Genomic DNA, 23021 nt, shown 5'->3' with positions numbered 1-23021 from the left:
CTTGGGCTATTGTTGATAGTGCTACTATAAACATTGAGGTGCATGTGCCCCTTTGAAACAGCATATCTGTATCCCTTGGATAAGTACCTAGTAGTGCAATTTCTGGGTCATACAGTAGTTCTATTTTTAATTTTTTGAGGAACCTCCATATTGTTTTCCAGAGTGGCTGCACCAGTTTGCATTCCCTGACCAGCAGTGCAAAAGTGTTCCTCTTTCTCCGCATCCTTGCCAACATCTGTTGTTGCCTGAGTTTGTTAATTTTAGCCATTATGACAGGTGTGAGGTGGTATCTCATTGTGGTTTTGATTTGTATTTCCCTGATGATGAGTGATCTTGAGCATCTTTTCTTGTGTCTATTAGCCATCTGGATGTCTTCTTTGGAAAAGTGTCTATTCATGTCTTTTGCCCATTTCTTCACTGGATTATTTGCTTTTGGGGTGATAAGTTTGAGAAGTTCTTTATAGATTTTGGATATTAACCCTTTATCTGATATTGTTATTTGCAAATATCTTCTCCCATTCTGTTGGTTGCCTTTTAGTTTTGATAATTATTTCCTTCACTGTGCAGAAGCTTTTTATCTTGATGAGGTCCCAATAGTTCATTTTTGCTTTTGTTTCCCTTGCCTCCAGAGACATGTTGAGTAAAAAGTTCCTGTGGCCAAGGTCAAAGAGGTTTCTGCCTGTTTTCTCCTCTAAGATTTTGATGCTTCCTGTCTTACATTTAGGTCTTTCATCCATTTTGAGTTTATTTTTGTGTATGGTGTAAGAAAGTGGTCCAGGTTCATTCTTCTGCATGTTGCTGTCCAGTTTTCCCAGCACCATTTACTGGAGAGGCTATCTTTTTTCCATTGGATATTCTTTCCTGCGTTGTCAAAGATTAGTTGCCCATACTTTTGTGGGTCCATTTCTGGGTTCTCTATTCAGTTCCATTGATGAGTGTCTGTTCTTGTGGCAAAACCATACTGTCTTGATGATTACAGCTTTGTAATACAGCTTGAAGTCCAGAATTGTGATGCCTCCTGCTTTGGTTTTCTTTTTCAGGATTGCTTTGGGTATTTGGGGTCTTTTCAGGTTCCATACAAATTTTAGGATTGTTTGTTCTAGCTCTGTGAAGAATGCTGGTGTTATTTTAATAAGAATTGCTGCTTCAGTGTTTTTTTGTGGTATGATCCAGCAGTGACCTTAAGAACTTCTTTCCTTCACATTCCAAGTCTAGGAACATCATATCAATTCATCCACAAAGAAGTAGCCATAGTTAGAATTCAAGAGTACTGAAATACATCCCTGTTTCTCTTTGCTTTATGCTGACCTTTTAAAATAGAAAAGGTAAGGGGCACCTGGGTGGTTCAGTCAGTTAAGTGTCTGACTCTTGGTTTTGGCTCAGTTCATGACCTCATGGTTCATGAGTTTGAGCCCCATGTTGGGGTCTGCACTGACAGTGTGGAGCCTGCTTGGGACTCTCTCTCTCCCTCTCTCTCTGCCCCTCTCCCACTCACTTGAGCGCATGTGTGCATGCACATGAACACACACACACACACACACTCTCAAAATAAATAAACTTATTAGAAAAATTAAGTTGAAAAGGTAATATGAAAGAAGTTCTATAATTTCTTTCTATACTCTGTACTATCCTGTACACCCCCCTTTGAAGACTACGTCTTAGGCTCTGCTTACTTTATCCCTCTGACAAAGATTTTAGTTTAAACCTCACTTCTGATAACTGGCCTGTATGGCTTGGACTTGATCCTCTTAGAGAATACCTTTTATAGTACTCAGCACATGTCTCTGACTTCAGCAATAGAGTTCCAGCCTCAGACCTCCTTTCCAGACTATTTTTTCCACTGTTCTATTTGCCTTCCTTGCAGAATTAAATTATTTCAGTGTCTTCCTGAATAAAACAGTGACTTCTTAAAAAAAATTTTTTTTAAGTTTGTTTATTTTGAGAGAGAGAGCAAGCACAAGCAGGGGAGGGGCAGAGAGAAGGAGAGACAGGATCCCAAATAGGCTCCGTGCCATCAGCACAGAGCCCAGTGTGGGGTTTGAACTCATGAACAGTGAGATTATGACCTGAGCCGAGATCAAGATTCAGACTCTTAATGGACTCTGTCACCAGATGCCCCAAAACAGGGACTTCTTATTTGCCACATTTAGTGATATTTTCTCATTTCCTTTTTACAATTCTCATTCATATTTGATGTAATTCATTATTCTCTTAAGTTTTTATTTTTATATACTTAGAGAGAGCACACGTAGGGGTTGGGCAGAGAGAGAGGGAGAGAGAGAGTCTCCCAAGCAGTCTCCATGTTCTGATAGAGCCTGACACAGGGCTTGATCTCACAAACCGTGAGATCTATTCTTTAGCTTACACTGAGGTTCACTCTTTGTGTTGTACATTCTATGGGTTTTGACAAATGAATCTTGATGTGTATTCACCATTAAGTGTCATACAGAATAGGTTCCCTGACATAAAAATGCAATGAGTTCCACCTATTTATGTCTCTCTTCCTCCCCTGGACCCCTACCAACCTCTGCTCTTTTTTATGGTCTCCATAATTTTAGCTTTTCCAGAATGTTACATAGTTGGAATCATACAGTATGTAGCTTTTTTAGATTGGCTTCTTTCAGTTAACAGTCTGCATTTAAGGTTCTTCCATATCTTTTTATGGCTTGATAGCTCATTTATTTTTTTATCACTGAATGGTATTCCATTGATTGAAAGTATCACAGTTTATTTATCCGTTTACCTATTGGAGGACATCTTGGTTGCTTCCAAGTTTGGGCAATTACAAATGAAGCTGCTATAAACCTTTGTGTGCAGGTTTTTGTGTGAACATATGTTTCAATTCTACTTTCCCTTGACTGTTGTGAAATTTTACTCCATTTATCTAATTTTTTCAGTAGCTGCTCATTTTCTTACACCCCTGAATCAGTCCTGTTCACAAAATATATGTGTGTGGGGCGGGGGGGGGGGGGTGGGGGGGGGACTATTCTCCTACAGACAGCTTACCTACCTAGAAGCAGGTAGGTTAATGCTACCTAGAAGCATTAACCATTATTTCTATGTAAATAACCCCCATACTTAAATTACCATCCTAGCTCTTTTCACAAACTTTTGTTCTGCAGTTACAACCATATATTACCTTTCTCTATTTGCATCTCGAGTATGAACTCAGACTTAATGCAGGTAGACCACCTGAACATAATTTCGTAGACTAACACTGATCATAATAATCATAATTTGAGAATTACTCTCATAATGTATATACAGAGTCAATTTATAATTTTCCATGAAGATAGATATCCCATAAAGCAGAACATATCTACAATAGAGAATTCTTTGAGAAATCAATTCCTTGCAGTAGCAACAGAACTTATATGATCATTGTGACCATTCCTTATATCTGCTATCAAAACATTTTTTAAATCTATTTATAAGATAATTTATTGACTATGAAATTTTTTTGTGCTCTGAACAAGGAGAAAGGCAGGATATGAAGTAAAAGCTAACAGCCACTTAACTATGCAGCAAGAACTATTGCATGTGTTCATGTGTAATAACTCAATTGATCCTTCAACAACCCTCTGATATAGGTACTCTTTTGCCCATTTTACAGATGAGGAAATTAGGTTACAGAGAGGCTAAATAACCTTCCCGAAGGGCACATAGGTAATAAACTGCAGGCTGTGACCTGAATTCAAGAAGTTTGGTTTTGGAACCATGATGCCCAACGTCGTGTAGAGATAAAGAAAGTTAAAAGTCCCCCATAATCTCATTATCAGACAACCCTGTTAACATTTTTTAAATATAACAATGTTGTAAGAATAAAGTTAGAGTTCAAATAGCATAAAAATGTCCAGAATGAAAAAAAAGAATGATACAAACCAAAAAAAAGTCCAAAACAAAAAATGAAAGTTTTCTTCTCATACTCCCCCTTAAGTCCATCTCACCAAAAGTAACTATTGTTAATAGTTTCTGTGATTACTTTCATAAACAGGTGTGTATGTACTCACACATGCACCTATGTATTCTTTTAACAAAGATCACATTACACACTGTTGCATAACTTATTTTCTTTTCACTTATTTTATCTTGCTGATCTTGCCATAGCACATTCATCAATGCACTTCATTTAACAGTTGTATAAAATTTACAACCTATGAATGCTTTATAATGTTTTTAACTGGACACTTCAGTTGTTTAGGTTTTTCCTCTTAGAAGCAATGTTGAATTATAGTCCTATACATATATCATGGTGAACTTTTTGTGAGTACCTTTATAAGTTAAATTCTTGACAGATATTTATTTTCAAATTATAGAATTGTGGAGTTGGAAGAAGTACAAACTATATCAAAGTCACTTTATTGATATAAAAAATTTAAAGATATTTACAAGGGGAATAATAAAAATTCTTAACATTCCGGTAGTTATTAATCTCATTATCAGATTGTCTGGTTTTGTTTACAAGGTTTTTATTTCCCTAGGGTGTTCGTCCTGTAGCTCAGGCTGGCAGTAAACACTATGAACTCAGTCCCTTGGCCCTGTTTGCATTCTTTGTGAATCGCTGCAAAGATAATCTTCATGTTGTAGTGGCCTTTAGCCCCATTGGAGATACTTTTCGGAATCGCTTGAGACAGTTCCCATCCCTCATCAATTGCTGTACCATTGACTGGTTTCAGGTTTGTAATTTGGGGGCAGAGGGGTGGGGGGAATGGGCAACTAAATCTTTTAGAATTTTTCTGAAATCTTACTCAACCTCTATTGATACACATTCAGCACATGTTTGTTTCTTGATTGCTTGCTCTAATGACAGGCATAGTGCTCGGTGCCAGGGACTGATAAGTCTACATGATCCCCACAAGGAGCTCACATTCTAGACTGGAAGATAGAAAAGGCAGTTGGTAAAGGAGTCATCACAATCATATAAAAGAGCTATAACCTTGGTATGGAAAAGATGTACTTATTAAGACGGTGAATCCCTAAACTATGAAAATGAAATACATAGAGGAGGAGTGTATTAGTAACCAAAAGAATGTATTACACACACACACACACACACACACACACACACACACACGTATATATGTCTAAAAAGATATATAGGTAGATCTATATCTGTTGATATTGATATCTATATCTATCTATACATGTATTTATTATGAGTAACTGGCTCACATGATTATGGAGGCTGACAAGTTTGAACATCTGCAGCCAGCAAGCTGGAGACCCAAGAGAACTAATGGTGTAAGTTCCAGTCTGAAGGCCAGCAGGCTTGAGACCCAGGAAGAGCCAATGTTTCCATTGGAGTCCAAAGGCAGGAAAAAACTGAAGGCAGTCGGGCAGAAGGAGTTCCCCTTATTCTGGGGGGTGTAGGAATGTTCAGTATTTTTATTATCTTCAGACCTTCAATTGATTACATGAGATCCATTCACATGAGGGAGGGTAGTCTGCTTTACTTAGTCTATTAATTTGAATATTAAACTCATCCTAAAGCACACTTCATAGAAATATCCAGTGTAATGTTTGACCAGATATCTGGGCACCTGGTGGCCCATAGTAAAATTGACACTTAAAACTAACCATCACAAGGGTGTAGTAAGTGCAAAGGTAGAACAGTGAGGCGGGCATGTCTCATTTGGGCAAATGCATATAGTTTGGTACAGGTGACTGGCACTGAGGATAGCAGGAGTTAAGCTGGAGCTTTGAGTTGGTGCCAAGTCATATGGAATTTGTGAATGTGCCTAGGAATTTGGTTTTGCACCAAAGACATTATGGGGGCATTAACATATATTCAGCTAACATATTTAGAGGAAGAAAATCCAAATACTTGGAGGCTATATGGGATGGTTTGGAATAGGGCAAAACAAGATACAGGAAGACCAACTGAGTGGCCATTTCAGTCAAGCCAGCAGCAAATGATGAAGGCTGCCACTTCACTTAACCTTAAGGCAGGTTGTCACTGCCTGTGTAAGACCATAAAGTACTTATGCTCTTGAGAATAGTAGCTCATGCACCGGGTGTTGTATGGAAACCAGCTTGATAATAAATTATGTTAAAAAAAATAATAGTAGCTCATGGTATCTTCTATTTAATTGTTTTATGCCCAAAAGAATGTGGACTGTAGATTGACCCTGGATAATTTATTTTAATTAATTAATTAATTAATTAATTTTAAATGTTTATATTTATTTTTGAGACAGAGCATGAGCAGGGGAGGGACAGAAAGAGAGGGAGGCACAGAATATGAAGCAGGCTCCAGGCTCTGAGCTGTCAGCACAGAGCCCGACGTGGGGCTTGAACTCATCAACTGCAATATCATGACCTGAGCTGAAGTTGGACACTCAACCAACTGAGCCACCAGGTATCCTGGATAATTTCTTTTAAAAATAAATTTCTTTGGGGGCGCCTGAGTTGCTCAGTTGGTTAAGCGTCCAACTTTGGCTCAGGTCATGATCTCATAGTTTATGAGTTCAAGCTCTGCGTTGGGCTCTGTGCTGACAGTTCAGAGCCTGGAGCCTGCTTCAGATTCTGTGTCTTCCTCTCTCTCTGCCCCTCCCCACTCATGCTCTGGCTCTATGTCTTAAAAATAAATAAAACATTAAAAAAGTTAAAGTTTCTTTGGGCATGTGGGTGGTTCAGTTGGTTGAGTGTCCAACTTCGGCTCAGGTCATGATCTCAGGGCCTGTGGGTTCCAGCCCTGTGTTGGGCTCTGTGCTGACAGCTCAGAGCCCGGAGCCTGACTCAGATTGTGTCTCCCTCTCTCTGCCCCTCCCCCATATGTGCTCTGTCTCTGTCTCTCTCTCAAAAATAAACATTAAAATAATTAAAAATAAATTTCTGGTGCTAATTTGTTTTATTCTCTTTTACCTATTTATCAGTTGCAAAACTAGTTCTGCCTTGTTTTTTAAAATATTTTTTGTGGGCGCCTGGGTGGCTCAGTCGGTTGGGCGTCCAACTTCGGCTCAGGTCATGATCTCACGGTCCGTGAGTTCGAGCCCCACATCGGGCTCTGGGTTGACAGCTCAGAGCCTGGAGCCTGTTTCGGATTCTGTGTCTCCCTCTCTCTCTGACCCTCACCTGCTCATGCTCTGTCTCTATATGTCTCAAAAATAAATAAATGTTAAAAAAAAATTTTTTTTTAAATATATTTTTTAATGTTTATTCAGTTTTGAGAGACAGAGCACAAGTGGGGGAGGGGCAGAACGAGAGAAAGACACAGAATCCAAAGCAGTCTCCAGGCTCTGAGCTATCAGCACAGAGCCCAATGCGGGGCTTGAACCCCAGTCCAGGAGATCATTCATGACCTGAGCCAAAGCTGGATGCTTAACCGACTGAGCCACCCAGGCACCCCAACTAGTTTTTCCCTTTTGAGGACTGTACATATGTTCAGCTAGTGGATATTTTAGTGTTTACACAATAATAAAAGTTGTGTGAAACAATTTTGATTTATGTAAACTGTATCTTAATATTATATCCATTAAGCAACCAAAAACCAACCCAACTCTGTCCAACCATAAATTTTTCTTTTGTGAAATCTTATAAGGATAGTTGGCTACTTCTGAATATCTTTGTCATAACCATAGACTTTGTATTCTATTATAAGCGATTCATAGCTGTTGAGAAAATTTTTTTAAAAGAGGGAGCTGGGAGTTGCAAATAGATAAGGGAATTTAGGTGGATAACAGAGGAATAAAGGTTTTGCAGTGAAACAGTGGGGGATAGAGGATCTGTGTCACAATGATGCTAATGGCATTGTCTGGGGCCGGGGTCTGTGAAGTTCAGGAAGTGAGTATAAACCACTATGTGTCCCATAGCTCAGGACAGCATTGAATTTTTGGCTAGATCTTTTTTTTTTTTTTTTTTTGAGAGAGAGCACACAAATGGGGGGAAGGAACAGAGAGAGAAGGGGAGAGAGAATCCCAAACAGAGGCTTGAACTCACAAAGCATGAGATCATGGCCTGAGCCAAAAATCAAGAGGCAGACGCTTAACCAACTGAGGCACCCAGGAGCCCTGGCTAGATCTTTAGTCTCAAAGTAGCGTGTGTACTTACCAGGGGTACCAAAGAAATTCAGATGATAAGGGAAGGAATTACTGGAATATTCATTCATTTTTGTATGAAATATTTTATATGGATTAACAGTCTACTCCTACTCAGTTTGTATGTCAGATGACCATATGTCATAGATAGTATGTAAGGTGCCCTGAGGGATCCCTGTGATAAACTGAAAATTGAAGATGTAATATAATGAAGATCTAAATGGATTTAAGAAAATGGCATAAACCAGCGTGAGCTAGCTTGAGTTCTGTGTCAGCCACATCTTGAGGCAAAAGCAGTGACTACTTAACAAGATCTGACAAGATATTGGTTAGAACAAATTTAAAAAGGCTGTTTAAAATATGGATTTATACTGACTGTTTAAACAACAAATCTTATCCCCAGGGCGTATCATACCTTGCAATATTAGCTCATGATGTTTTCCTGTCAGTAGCCATTTTCTACCCACTCTATCCTTGTCTATAGAATTCTGATTTTGTCTGGAAAATCACCCTCCATGTAGTCATGTATCACAGGGATTGATTTCTGGCTCGTCCAAGTCATTTTTGGTGCTCTCATGCCTCCTACTGTTGATTGGTTTATACATGAGCCTATTCCTGACCTACTCCTTCCCAATGGATCCTGAATTCAAGTCTGTTGGGAAGCTTTGGGGATTAGCGTAAGAAAAGTATAACTCTTCACTATAAGAAGTGTTACATGGTAGGAAAAGGGCCTTTTCTATCTCTCAAACTTGTTGTTTGAGGATGTAATGTCCATAGCTGCAACAGTCCTCTTGCCACCAAGATGGGGCAAGCCCAAGCATAAAACAAAGTGCATGGACAATGGTAGAGCAAAAGGCTGGAAAGAACTGGATCCTTGATATGACTGAGCTTCTAAATTAAGCAGCTCTGGAAGTACTCTACTTCTAGACTTCTTATTATATACAATGATACATTCCCTTTGAAGACACAGTAAGACTGGTTTCTGTCACTGTGGCCATAAATATTCTAACTAGTACAGATAGTTATTAAACTTTCATGATTAGCAGGATAATTTAAAAAAAAAGCACCCAGAACACAAAGATAAACCTTTGTAATGTTTTCAGTGATGTATGACTCCTATGACATTCACTTACTCTGGCATTTTACAAAAATTCACTGATCTCTATAATCTTTAGAAGCCTCTTTGAAAAATTTGTTAGTATAACATGAATACAATCTGTTAGTAAACTTGCATATACTGGCAGTGTGTGTTTAAAACTTTTTTTACTAATGGTGTACTAGGTCAAAAAAGTTTGAATTTCACTAGAATGGAGGGCCAGACACTGAGAAAAATTGACCTTAAAATGAATATTGTCTGACACAAAGGAAAATAATTACAAGCATCTTGTTGAATCTAAATGAAATTTGGAAAATACTCTAATGAGCAAGTAAAAATTAATTGCTCATTTAGCATAAATTATTTCATCGAATAATATTTGGAATCATTATTGACAGGTGCTGTCTTAGGTACTGAAGATAATGGCAGGGAGAAAAAGTCCTTTCATGGATTTTACATTTTAGTGGTCAGGGGAAACAGACAATGAACAAATGGACAAAAAAATTTATGTTGTGTACTTTTAAGTGCTAAGAAGAAAACTCAGGACCAGGAAGAGAGAAATGAGGAAAGGAGTGGTGTTTTACAATGAGTGCTCTGGGAAGACCTTCCTAATAAGTTGGCCTTTCTGCAGAGATATGACAGAGAACCACATCAAGGTCTAGGTGAGGAGGGTTCTAGTCAGAGGGAATAGCAAAACCCAAGGCCCAGACGCAGGAACACAGGTGGCATGTTCCAGGAAAAGCAGAGGAATCCTTTCACTGAGACCGGGAAGTCTGGAGAAGAAGCAGATTTGGGGGGAAGAAAATCAAAAGTTCAGCTCTGGAAGTCATAACAGGAATTATGATGGACTGCTAATAACAGAAACCCAAACTAAACGTATGAAGTTTTTCTCTCTCATAGAAAAAAATCTGAAGGTAAGAAGACTGGGCTTTTATGGCTTGACAAAGTCATCAGAATCTAAGGTTCTTTCTTCTTTACTATCCTTAACATGTGGTTTCTACCCTCAAATTCATCTTATGGTCTAAGGTGGCTGCTGGAGCTCCAACTTCCACATCTGTGTCCCAGGAAAGAAATAGAATAATAGAAGGTTAGGGCAAAACCGACACACTTTACACCTGTCAGAAAGGCTAAAATGAACAACACAGGAAACAACAGATGTTAGTGAGGATGGGGATAAAGGGGAACTCTCTTACACTGTTGGTGGGAATGCAAACAAGTGCAGCCACTCTGGAAAACAGTATGGAGGTTCCTCAAAAAGTTAGAAATAGAACTACCCTATAATCCAGTAATTGTACTTACTAGGTATTTTCCCAAAGGATACAAAAATACTGATTTGAAGGGGTGCATGCACCCCAATGTTTATAGCAGCATTATCTACAATAGTCAAAGCATGGAAGCAGCCCAAGTGTCCATTGACTGATGATTGGATAAAGAAGCTGTGGTACATATACACAATGGAATATTACTCAGCCATCAAAAAGGATGACATCTGCCATTTGCAATGACACGGATGGAGCTGGAGAGTATTATGCTAAGTGAAATAAGAGAAAAACAAATACCATAAAATTTCATTCATATGAAATTTAAGAAACAAATGAGCACAGGGGAAAAAAAGAGACAAACCAAGAAACAGACTCTTAATTATAGGGAACAAACATGGTTATTAGAGGGGAGGTGGGGGGGGGGAATGGGTGAAATAGGCAATGGGGATTAAGGGGTGCACTTGTGATGAGCACTGGGTGTTGTATGGAAGTGTTAAATCACTACATTGTACGCCTGAAGCTAATGTTACACTGTACATTAACTAATTGGAATTTAAATAAAAACCTTTTTAAAAAGGGATACATACCAGCTCTAACCCTTTAAAGAGCCTTTCCTGAGGTTCCCACCCAACAACTGCTTATATGCCTTAATCTACTCTGAATTGCAGGGGAATCTAGGCAATGTGGTCTTTTAGCTGGGCCTATTGCCATCTAGAATAAAATTGGAGTCCTTAGGAAAAAGAGCTGATAGGTATTAGGTGGGCAACTAGCAGCCTCTGCCATTGTCATGCTAACTTTGGGATGTCTACTAGATGTCCAAATGGAAGAGTTAGGAAAGCAGTGTAATGTATTCTTGTTATGTAAAATACCATTGATGCTTCCTTTATATTTGCTCTTTAATTATAAACTCTTTCATAGATTTAGTTGTGACCTCAGTCCACCTAATTCTATTTTTCCAATTAAGGTTTTAATTTTCTTAACCCCAAATTCTTTTCATCCAGGAAGACACTTACATAGTTGGAGTGGGACTACCCATCTTAAATGTCTTAAGTTTTTCTTTTTCTTATTTTTAGCCATGGCCTGAAGATGCCCTTGAACTTGTAGCTATGAAATTCTTAGAAACGTTGGAGCTTACTGAGGTTGAAAGACGAGAGATAGTTCCAATCTGCAAACACTTTCACACTACCATTATGGATCTTTCAGAAAGGTTAATATTAATAAATTTTAAAATGACAATAATGCCTTATATTTTAACATGTCTCTCTCTGTGAAAAGCTCAAAATTTCAATAGGATTTCTATGTCTTCTAAACATTTCTGATCATTTAATTAAGATATCAGCTTGCAATAGAATAGAAAACTACTTAATCTAGGTTTAAGGAAAAGGGGAGAATTTATTATAAAGATACAAGGGTATCTCACAAAGCTTAAGAAAAAGAATACAGCTGGATCACAGATATACTGGAAACAAGAGTTAGAAAGTCATCCTAAACCCAGAAATATCTTTTCTCTGTTTCTCATCCTATTTTGCCTCCCTTTTCTGATTCTTTCTCTTTGTAGACTGTATTTTCCTTCTTTTTCTTTTTTTTGCATTTATTTGACTTTTTTCCAGTTTTATTGACATTATTGACATAACATTATGTAAATTTAACAGGTACAGCCTAATGATTTGATATATGTATATAATGTGAAATTATTACTACAATAAGTTTAGTTAACATTCTTCTCAATTTTTTTCTTGTGATGAGAACTTTTAAAATCTACTCTCTTAGCAAGTTTCAAACACATAATACAGTATTGTTAACCATAGTTACCATAGGGCACATGACATCCCCAGAACTTATTAACCTTGTAATTGGAAGTTTGTATCTTTTGACCACATTCATCCATTTCCCCCACCCCCTACCCTCTGCCTCTGGAACCACTAGTTTATTCTCCATGTCTATGAGTTCTAGTTCTCCTCCTCCTCCTCCTCCTCCTCCTCCTCCTCCTCCTCCTCCTCCCCCCCTTCTTCCTCCTTCTTCTTTAGGTTCCACATATAAATATATAAATGAGATCATATGTATTTGGCAGACTGAGTTTTCTACATCTCCTTGCATGTGGAGGAAATTGTCTGCCTCTTGATTCTCAAGTTTACTTCTTGCAATTCCACCAACAGGCAGGCAGATTGGCTGTTTCCAGCTCCCTGTTCTAAATTTATCCCAAAATGTGATAAGCCTCATTTGTGTCCAGTGCCCAACCCTAGTCTAATCAGCTGTGGTTAAAGTGGCAGGTTTCAGAGAACAAACATTGCTGATGGAGCACTGGATGGAAGTTTTCAGAAAAGGGAAGAGGGGTGGTGGGCTGTGGATAACTCAGAAGTATCTATTTCATCTCTGTTCATCTCTGACACCCTCATTTCAAAAGTATGTAAAGCCAAGCGCTCATAGTATATTGTCTATCCAGAATCATACAGCCTCGGGGCATAGTTGGATTGGACGGGTGCACCAAGCAGTGGGCTCTACTCTGTGTACTTGCCATGAAACAATGTTGCTTCCATTGTTTCCATGTGTTATGTGTAGTAGTTTTATACTTCTGGCCATACTCCACTCAGCCAAAGTGACAACACTTTGTGCAAGGAATGGGGACTCGTCCTTGCTATCCTATCTGCAACACCTCTCCCTACGACACTTCCCTACCTTACACAGTATCTTGAGTCCCTTACAGTGCTAGTTCCTCCTAGCTTATGACACATATAAAAAGGCCTGTATCTTTCTTGTTCTTGCTCACCTTTGATACCCATCTTTGGTGATTTGTGCTTTTTAAATACATCATTGCTATTTGATATTTTGCAGATAAGAAATCAGGGCATGCTTATGTGGAGAATTCTTAGAATGTTATAAAGTTTAAGAACTCAGCAGCTTCTGAATGAAATTAACCTTTATTCTTATAAGTTTGTTGTTGATGCTTTGTTGAATGCACTTCTTACTCTGTGCAACTCATTTCTTTGGAGTAAGATATGTTATCTGTCTCTCTTAGGTTCTTGCAGCAGTTAGGACGGCATAACTATGTTACTGCTACTTCTTACCTCGAACTTATTGCCTCATTTCGACAGCTTTTGACTAAGAGGCGACAAGCTGTCATGGAAGCAAAACAGCGATATGTGAATGGGCTTGACAAATTAGCTTTTGCCGAGTCTCAGGTAAATTTGATGAGCTGCTCACAACGGTAATATATAATTATAATTTTTCATTGGGAAATATAAGAAATCATAAATAACAAAGAGTTACAATTTATCAAGAATACATTATGTGCCAGGCATTGTGTTATGTGCCTCACACACATTCCTTCAGTTATTCCTCATAACCACTCAGTGAGGTAGACACTAATGATCCTCATTTTACAAACGAGTTAAAGTCAGTTTTAGAGAAATTCACTAAGTTTCCCAGACTCAAATACAGACTTAAATAGTCCTGTTTTATTCTTAATTTTTTGGCATTTGGAGAGAATACAGGGAGTCTGAGTTTCCTTTTTTTATTGTAATATAAAGTTTTATTAAATATACGATTTTTTAAAATAAGTCAAGTGCTAGTAATACTTACTAGCATTAGTTCACTGCAAGCAATACAGGTTCGGGTGATTCATATGCACTGTATACCATGCATAATATAATAGGGACACTCCACCCTGCCACCTTTTTTCTATCTGCATTTCTTCCATGACAACCGCATTCTCTCACAGCTCTGTCCTATACATGAGGAAGATAAAGTCTCTTGTGAAGAAAACTGGCATGGCTTTGTTTATCATATAAATAAGTGAGGGAAAAAGTTAAGGTTCACTGGCCCTAATGCTGTATGATACGCTTTATGTTTCAATTTTTTGTGGTTAGCTTCCGTAGCTCTTGTAGCTATGAAAACTTAATGACAAATTGTCTGTTTAGGTTGGAGAAATGAAAATGGAGCTTGTTCAATTACAGCCCAAATTGGAAGAAGCTAAAATTGAAAATGCACATATGATGCAGGTAGAGTATCCTGAGTTTTTAATTTTTTATTTATTTTTAATGTTTATTTTTTGAGAGAGAGAGAGAGACAGAGCACGAGCAGGGGAGGAGCAGAGAGGGAGGGAGACTCAGAATCTGAAGCAGGCTCCAGACTCTGAGCTGTCAGCACAGAGCCCAATGCAGGACTCGAACCCACGAACCGTGAGATCATGACCTGAGCTGAAGTCAGACACTTAACCGACAAAGCCACCCAGGTGTCCCTATCGTGAGTTTTTAAAAATTGATGTCAGATGACAATTGAAATGTGAAAATATGCCTTAATTTTTTGCCACTACACCACTAGATCTTAGGGGACTTACCCTTTTCTACTGCCTGGCTATCTTCTGGAGTCCCACATGAGTTCTGTTGATTTTGAAAGGAAGCGGGAAGCCCATTATCCCATTAGGTCCCATGTATTCGCATTTCTCCTCATTCTATCCTGGGACCTCCTGCCCTTCAACATGATATGTTGAATTCCCTAATCTCCAAACATTCTTTTGCCTTTAGGAAGGAGAAAGCAATAGGATGTTGGAGGAATTGTCTTTGTTTTTTTCTTTCTTTAGATTATCGAGATAGAGTCTGCACAAGTGGAAGCAAAAAGAAAGTTTGTGAAATTAGATGAAGAGATAGCCAGTGGCAAGGCTGAGGAAGCCCAAGCTCTGAAAAACGAGTGTGAGAGTGACCTGGCTGAGGCAATTCCAGCCTTGGAAGCAGCCCTGTCTGCCCTGGATACACTCAAGGCAAGTATTTGAATTCACTACCTTGCGTTTCATCGACAAACTAGGTCACAGGTCCCTGTTTCATTAGGTGTGGCTCTGTTCCGGTGGGTGGCACTTCACTCTAGATGACCACGAGCATTAATTTAAGTAACTGTTTATCACTGTGTGCCAAGGACTCTTAGCACTCCATCCTCTGAAACTCAGAGGATTCATGATGCCTTCAAACCTCGCCGATTAATATCATTGATATTAGGTTCCCTTTTCACTGAGAGTCTGTGGCCTTGTACTGTTCCTGGTATCAGGCTATATGAGTTAGGTTGCAGTTGCAGGGTAGAGAACTGTCTCTATTTAATACAAGCAGACAGGGATTCCTTAAAGGATTCCTTAGAGAATTCTGTAAATGGATTACACAAGTATTGGAAGAGCTGAAGAAAGAGATCCAAGGCTGAACTGCCAGGAATGACTCCCAAAGACAAACTGAAATGGCCTACCAGAGGAAAGATCCTTCTGAGTTAGAAGCCTGCAGAGCCACACTCCAGAGCCTCCACTGTAATCTCTATCAGCAAACGAGGTGCCTCACACCCTGCCCATCGCCCTGTTTATTTAGTCAGAACTCTGGTATCATTCAGGTGATCTATGGCAGAACCCAATGACCACCCACAGCTCCAGTTTATGAGGAACTAAGATATATATAGTTGTTAATTTCCAGCAATGCAAAGAATGTCAGAAGGATATTGGAATGGATGATATGTATGTGGATCTATTGTGTCTGTCATAACAATATATGTCTTTTTAGAAAACAAGTTTAAATTAGGGTCTACCTCTACTTCAGTTTTTTGGTAAAACTAATATATAAGCAAATATAGAATTAAGTCTTTTTTTTTTTTTTTTTTTTTTTTAAAACATAACAAAAAACCTTTATTGGCTCTCAGTGGCAGCACAACTTAAACCTTTTCTGATTCAGTTACTGTTTGCATATTCTAGTCCCAGGTCATAATGGTCATAACTATTATGTTCTTCTTATATAATAATAATGTTGCTGTTCTCTAGGAAAATATTGGAATCAAATAACCATACCTGAAACCTAGATTTTTCTATATATATATATATATTTTTTTTTAATATATGAAATTTACTGTCAAATTGGTTTCCATACAACACCCAGTGCTCATCCCAAAAGGTGCCCTCCTCAATACCCATCACCCACCCTGCCCTCCCTCCCCCCCCCCATCAACCCTCAGTTTGTTCTCAGTTTTTAACAGTCTCTTATGCTTTGGCTCTCTCCCACTCTAACCTCTTTTTTTTTTTTTTTCCTTCCCCTCCCCCATGGGTTTCTGTTACGTTTCTCAGGATCCACATAAGAGTGAAACCATATGGTATCTGTCTTTCTCTGTATGGCTTATTTCACTTAGCATCACACTCTCCAGTTCCATCCATGTTGCTACAAAAGGCCATATTTCATTTTTTCTCATTGCCACGTAGTATTCCATTGTGTATATAAACCACAATTTCTTTATCCATTCATCAGTTGATGGACATTTAGGCTCTTTCCATAATTTGGCTATTGTTGAGAGTGCCGCTATAAACATTGGGGTACAAGTGCCCCTATGCATCAGTACTCCTGTATCCCTTGGATAAATTCCTAGCAGTGCTATTGCTGGGTCATAGGGTAGGTCTATTTTTAATTTTCTGAGGAACCTCCACACTGCTTTCCAGAGCGGCTGCACCAATTTGCATTCCCACCAACAGTGCAAGAGGGTTCCCGTTTCTCCACATCCTCTCCAGCATCTATAGTCTCCTGATTTCTTCATTTTGGCCACTCTGACTGGCGTGAGGTGGTATCTGAGTGTGGTTTTGATTTGTATTTCCCTGATAAGGAGCGACATTGAGCATCTTTTCATGTGCCTGTTGGCCATCCAGATGTCTTCTTTAGAGAAGTGTCTATTCATGTTTTCTGCCCATTTCTTCACTGGGTTATTTGTTTTTCGGGTGTGGAGTTTGATGAGCTCTTTATAGATTTTGGATACTAGCCCTTTGTCTGATGTGTCATTTGCAAATATCTTTTCCCATTCCGTTGGTTGCCTTTTAGTTTTGTTGGTTGTTTCCTTTGCTGTGCAGAAGCTTTTTATCTTCATAAGGTCCCAGTAATTCACTTTTGCTTTTAATTCCCTTGCCTTTGGGGATGTGCCGAGTAAGAGATTGCTACGGCTGAGGTCAGAGAGGTCTTTTCCTGCTTTCTCCTCTAAGGTTTTGATGGTTTCCTGTCTCACATTCAGGTCCTTTATCCATTTTGAGTTTATTTTTGTGAATGGTGTGAGAAAGTGGTCTAGTTTCAACCTTCTGCATGTTGCTGTCCAGTTCTCCCAGCACCATTTGTTAAAGAGACTGTCTTTTTTCCATTGGATGTTCTTTCCTGCTTTGTCAAAGATGAGTTGGCCATACGTTTGTGGGTCTAGTTCTGGGGTTTCTATTCTATTCCATTGGTCTATGTGTCTGTTTTTATGCCAATACCATGCTGTCTTGATGATGACAGCTTTGTAGTAGAGGCTAAAGTCTGGGATTGTGATGCCTCCTGCTTTGGTCTTCTTCTTCAAAATTACTTTGGCTATTCGGGGCCTTTTGTGGTTCCATATGAATTTTAGGATTGCTTGTTCTAGTTTCGAGAAGAATGCTGGTGCAATTTTGACTGGGATTGCATTGAATGTGTAGATAGCTTTGGGTAGTATTGACATTTTGACAATATTTATTCTTCCAATCCATGAGCAGGGAATGTCTTTCCATTTCTTTATATCTTCTTCAATTACCTGCATAAGCTTTCTATAGTTTTCAGCATACAGATCTTTTACATCTTTGGTTAGATTTATTCCTAGGTATTTTATGCTTCTTGGTGCAATTGTGAATGGGATCAGTTTCTTCATTTGTCTTTCTGTTGCTTCATTGTTAGTGTATAAGAATGCAACTGATTTCTGCACATTGATTTTGTATCCTGCAACTTTGCTGAATTCATGTATCAGTTCTAGCAGACTTTTGGTGCAGTCTATTGGATTTTCCATGTATAATATCATGTCATCTGCAAAAAGCGAAAGCTTGACTTCATCTTTGCCAATTTTGATGCCTTTGATTTCCTTTTGTTGTCTGATTGCTGATGCTAGAACTTCCAGCACTATATTAAACAACAGCGGTGACAGTGGGCATCCCTGTCGTGTTCCTGATCTCAGGGAAAAAGCTCTCAGTTTTTCCCCGTTGAGGATGATGTTAGCTGTGGGCTTTTCATAAATGGCCTTTATGATCTTTAAGTATGTTCCTTCTATCCCGACTTTCTCAAGGGTTTTTATTACGAAAGGGTGCTGGATTTTGTCAAAGGCCTTTTCTGCATCGATTGACAGGATCATATGGTTCTTCTCTTTTTTTTTGTTAATGTGATGTATCACGTTGATCGATTTGCGAATGTTGAACCAGCCCTGCATCCCAGGAATGAATCCCACTTGATCATGGTGAATAATTCTTTTTATATGCTGTTGAATTCGATTTGCTAGTATCTTATTAAGAATTTTTGCATCCATATTCATCAGGGATATTGGCCTGTAGTTCTCTTTTTTTACTGGGTCTCTGTCTGGTTTAGGAATCAAAGTAATACTGGCTTCATAGAATGAGTCTGGAAGTTTTCCTTCCCTTTCTATTTCTTGGAATAGCTTGAGAAGGATAGGTATTATCTCTGCTTTAAATGTCTGGTAGAACTCCCCTGGGAAGCCATCTGGTCCTGGACTCTTATTTGTTGGGAGATTTTTGATAACCGATTCAATTTCTTCGCTGGTTATGGGTCTGTTCAAGCTTTCTATTTCCTCCTGATTGAGTTTTGGAAGAGTGTGGGTGTTTAGAAATTTGTCCATTTCTTCCAGGTTGTCCAATTTGCTGGCATATAATTTTTCATAGTATTCCCTGATAATTGTTTGTATCTCTGAGGGATTGGTTGTAATCATTCCATTTTCATTCATGATTTTATCTATTTGGGTCATCTCCCTTTTCTTTTTGAGAAGCCTGGCTAGAGGTTTGTCAATTTTGTTTATTTTTTCAAAAAACCAACTCTTGGTTTCGTTGATCTGCTCTACAGTTTTTTTAGATTCTATATTGTTTATTTCTGCTCTGATCTTTATTATTTCTCTTCTTCTGCTGGGTTTAGGCTGCCTTTGCTCTTCTGCTTCTATTTCCTTTAGGTGTGCTGTTAGGTTTTGTATTTGGGATTTTTCTTGTTTCTTGAGATAGGCCTGGATTGCAATGTATTTTCCTCTCAGGACTGCCTTCGCTGCATCCCAAAGCGTTTGGATTGTTGTATTTTCATTTTCGTTTGTTTCCATATATATTTTAATTTCTTCTCTAATTGCCTGGTTGACCCACTCATTCGTTAGTAGGGTGTTCTTTAACCTCCATGCTTTTGGAGGTTTTCCAGACTTTTTCCTGTGGTTGATTTCAAGCTTCATAGCATTGTGGTCTGAAAGTATGCATGGTATAATTTCAATTCTTGTAAACTTATGAAGGGCTGTTTTGTGACCCAGTATATGATCTATCTTGGAGAATGTTCCATGTGCACTCGAGAAGAAAGTATATTCTGTTGCTTTGGGATGCAGAGTTCTAAATATATCTGTCAAGTCCATCTGATCCAATGTATCATTCAGGGCCCTTGTTTCTTTATTGACTGTGTGTCTAGATGATCTATCCATTTCTGTAAGTGGGGTGTTAAAGTCCCCTGCAATGACCACATTCTTATCAATAAGGTTGCTTATGTTTGTGAGTAATTGTTTTATATATTTGGGGGCTCCGGTATTCGGCGCATAGACATTTATAATTGTTAGCTCTTCCTAATGGATAGACCCTGTGATTATTATATAATGCCCTTCTTCATCTCTTGTTACAGCCTTTAATTTAAAGTCTAGTTTGTCTGATATAAGTATGGCTACTCCAGCTTTCTTTTGGCTTCCAGGAGCATGATAAATAGTTCTCCATCCCCTCACTCTCAATCTAAAGGTGTCCTCAGATCTAAAATGAGTCTCTTGTAGACAGCAAATAGATGGGTCTTGTTTTTTTATCCATTCTGATACCCTATGTCTTTTAGTTGGCGCATTTAATCCATTTACATTCAGTGTTATTATAGAAAGATATGGGTTTAGAGTCATTGTGATGTCTGTATGTTTTATGCTTGTAGTGATGTCTCTGGTACTTTGTCTCACAGGATCCCCCTTAGGATCTCTTGTAGGGCTGGTTTCGTGGTGACAAATTCCTTCAGTTTTTGTTTGTTTGGGAAGACCTTTATCTCTCCTTCTATTCTAAATGACAGACTTGCTGGATAAAGGATTCTCGGCTGCATATTTTTTCTGTTTAGCACACTGTAGATATCGTGCCAAGCCTTTCTGGCCTGCCAAGTTTCAAAGGAGAGATCAGTCACGAGTCTTATAGGTCTCCCTTTATATGTGAGGGCACGTTTATCCCTTGCTGCTTTCAGAATTTTCTCTTTATCCTTGTATTTTGCCAGTTTCACTATGATATGTCGTGCAGAAGATCGATTCAAGTTACGTCTGAAGGGAGTTCTCTGTGCCTCTTGGATTTCAATGCCTTTTTCCTTCCCCAGTTCAGGGAAGTTCTCAGCTATAATTTCTTCAAGTACCCCTTCAGCACCTTTCCCTCTCTCTTCCTCCTCTGGGATACCAATTATGCGTATATTATTTCTTTTTAGTGTATCACTTAGTTCTCTAATTTTCCCCTCATACTCCTGGATTTTTTTATCTCTCTTTCTTTCAGCTTCCTCTTTCTCCATAACTTTATCTTCTAGTTCACCTATTCTCTCCTCTGCCTCTTCAAGCCGAGCCATCGTGGATTCCATTTTGTTTTGCATTTCGTTTAAAGCGTTTTTCAACTCCTCGTGACTGTTCCTTAGTCCCTCGATCTTTATGGCAAGAGATTCTCTGCTGTCCTGTATACTGTTTTCAAGCCCAGCGATTAATTTTATGACTATTATTCTAAATTCACTTTCTGTTATATTATTTAAATCCTTTTTGATCAGTTCATTAGCTGTTGTTATTTCCTGGAGATTCTTCTGAGGGGAATTCTTCCGTTTGGTCATTTTGGAGAGTCCCTGGCGTGGTGAGGACCTGCAGTGCACTTCCCCTGTGCTGTGGTGTATAACTGGAGTTAGTGGGCGGGGCCGCAGTCCGACCCGATGTCTGCCCCCAGCCCACTGCTGGGGCCACAGTCAGACTGGTGTGTGCCTTCTCTTCCCCTCTCCTAGGGGCGGGATTCACTGTGGGGTGGCGTGGCCCATCTGGGCTACTTGCACACTGCCAGGCTTGTGTTGCTGGGGATCTGGCATATTAGCTGGGGTGGGTAGGCAAGGTGCACGGGGGCTGGAGGGGCAGGCTTAGCTCGCTTCTCCTTAGGTGATCCACTTCAGGAGGGGCCCTGTGGCAGCGGGAGGGAGTCAGATCCGCTGCCGGAGGTTTGGCTCCGCAGAAGCACAGAGTTGGGTGTTTGCGCGGAGCGAGCAAGTTCCCTGGCAGGAACTGGTTCCCTTTGGGATTTTGGCTGGGGGATGGGCGGGGGAGATGGCGCTGGCGCCTTTGTTCCCCGCCAAGCTGAGCTCTGCCGTCCGGGGGCTCAGCAGCTCTCCCTCCCTTTGTCCTCCAGCCTTCCCGCTTTCCGAGCAGAGCTGTTAACTTATGACCTCCCAGACGCTAAGTCGCGCTTGCTGTCGGAACACAGTCTGTCCGGCCCCTCCGCTTTTGCCAGCCAGACTCGGGGGCTCTGCTTGGCCGGCGAGCCGCCCCTCCGCCCCGGCTCCCTCCCGCCCGTCCGTGGAGCGCACACCGCCTCGCCGCCCTTCCTACCCTCTTCCGTGGGCCTCTCGTCTGCGCTTGACTCCTGAGACTCCCTTCTGCTAATCCTCTGGCGGTTTTCTGGGTTCTTTAGGCAGGTGTAGGTGGAATCTAAGTGATCGGCCGGACGCGCTGTAAGCCCCGCGTCCTCCTACGCCGCCATCTTCCGGAACCATCCTAGAATTAAGTCTTTATCTAACTTAGTGTTCTTAACCTGGGCTCAGTGTATGGGCTTGTTATATGATTGTATGCAAATTTTTTGTATACGTGCAAAAATATTTCTGGAGGCTTCATAGGTGTCAATATTCTCATGAGGATCTATGAACTCCCAAACATTTGAGAACCATTGGTCTTAATCTGTGTTGAATTTAAATTCTCTTTTATTAATTATTTTATAATTATGCGAAGCCAAAACCAGTTATAATTTCAGATGAAAATCAATGCTATGTTCTAACATAATTGTTGGAAATTACGGTAAATCAATTAATTTCCAACATAATTGATGTTATTCTCCAACATTATTTTTTTAAATTCTCGTTACTTAAAAATAAAGTACTCTGAGGGTACTCTGTTCTCTTTCAATTTAGCCAGCTGACATTACAATTGTGAAATCAATGAAGAACCCTCCGTCTGGTGTTAAATTAGTTATGGCTGCTATCTGTGTCATGAAAGATATAAAACCAGAAAAAATTTCAGATCCTTCAGGAACTGGAGGCAAGGTAATAACTAGACACAAATCTAAATCATATTCATGATTATACATAACACCTTGCAGTAACTATTATCAAATTAAATGTCATCAGTATCCAGTTCAGGAAAGAAACCTCGTTTTCCAGATTGGACAGATTCAGAAGAAAGTATGGAAAACACTATCTGCATGTATTCCAGGGTAAAGCAAAGGCAGTACAGCCTCAGAAAAATGTGCTTCCAATTGCTTCTGTTTCTTTTTCTGTCTGTGCAGCGTTACCTGCTATCACAGGGTGGGATTAAATAAACACTGAGATTTGTGAGATGTTTCCAGCTAAGATT

General features: G+C 39.5%; 1 protein-coding gene across 2 annotated transcripts in view; it reads left to right on the top strand.

Moving 5' to 3' along the window:
* Positions 1–23021, top strand: part of DNAH12 (dynein axonemal heavy chain 12) — a 217434-nt gene that overhangs the window by 120466 nt on the left and 73947 nt on the right. The window contains exons 44-49 of one of the 2 annotated variants that reach the window (XM_049640747.1): positions 4482–4676; positions 11468–11601; positions 13411–13573; positions 14312–14392; positions 14974–15150; positions 22580–22711. In XM_049640747.1, the coding sequence (XP_049496704.1) occupies positions 4482–4676; positions 11468–11601; positions 13411–13573; positions 14312–14392; positions 14974–15150; positions 22580–22711 (882 nt within the window). Of the gene's footprint in view, positions 1–4481; positions 4677–11467; positions 11602–13410; positions 13574–14311; positions 14393–14973; positions 15502–22579; positions 22712–23021 lie in introns of those variants that run through there. The other variant, XM_049640745.1, reaches the window with a different exon arrangement.

This window comes from Panthera uncia, chromosome A2 (genome assembly GCF_023721935.1).
Source record: "Panthera uncia isolate 11264 chromosome A2, Puncia_PCG_1.0, whole genome shotgun sequence".
Classification (NCBI taxonomy): Eukaryota; Metazoa; Chordata; class Mammalia; order Carnivora; family Felidae; genus Panthera; species Panthera uncia.
The sequence above is the reverse complement of the archived record's forward strand: the minus strand, read 5'-3'. Positions and strand labels throughout refer to the sequence as shown.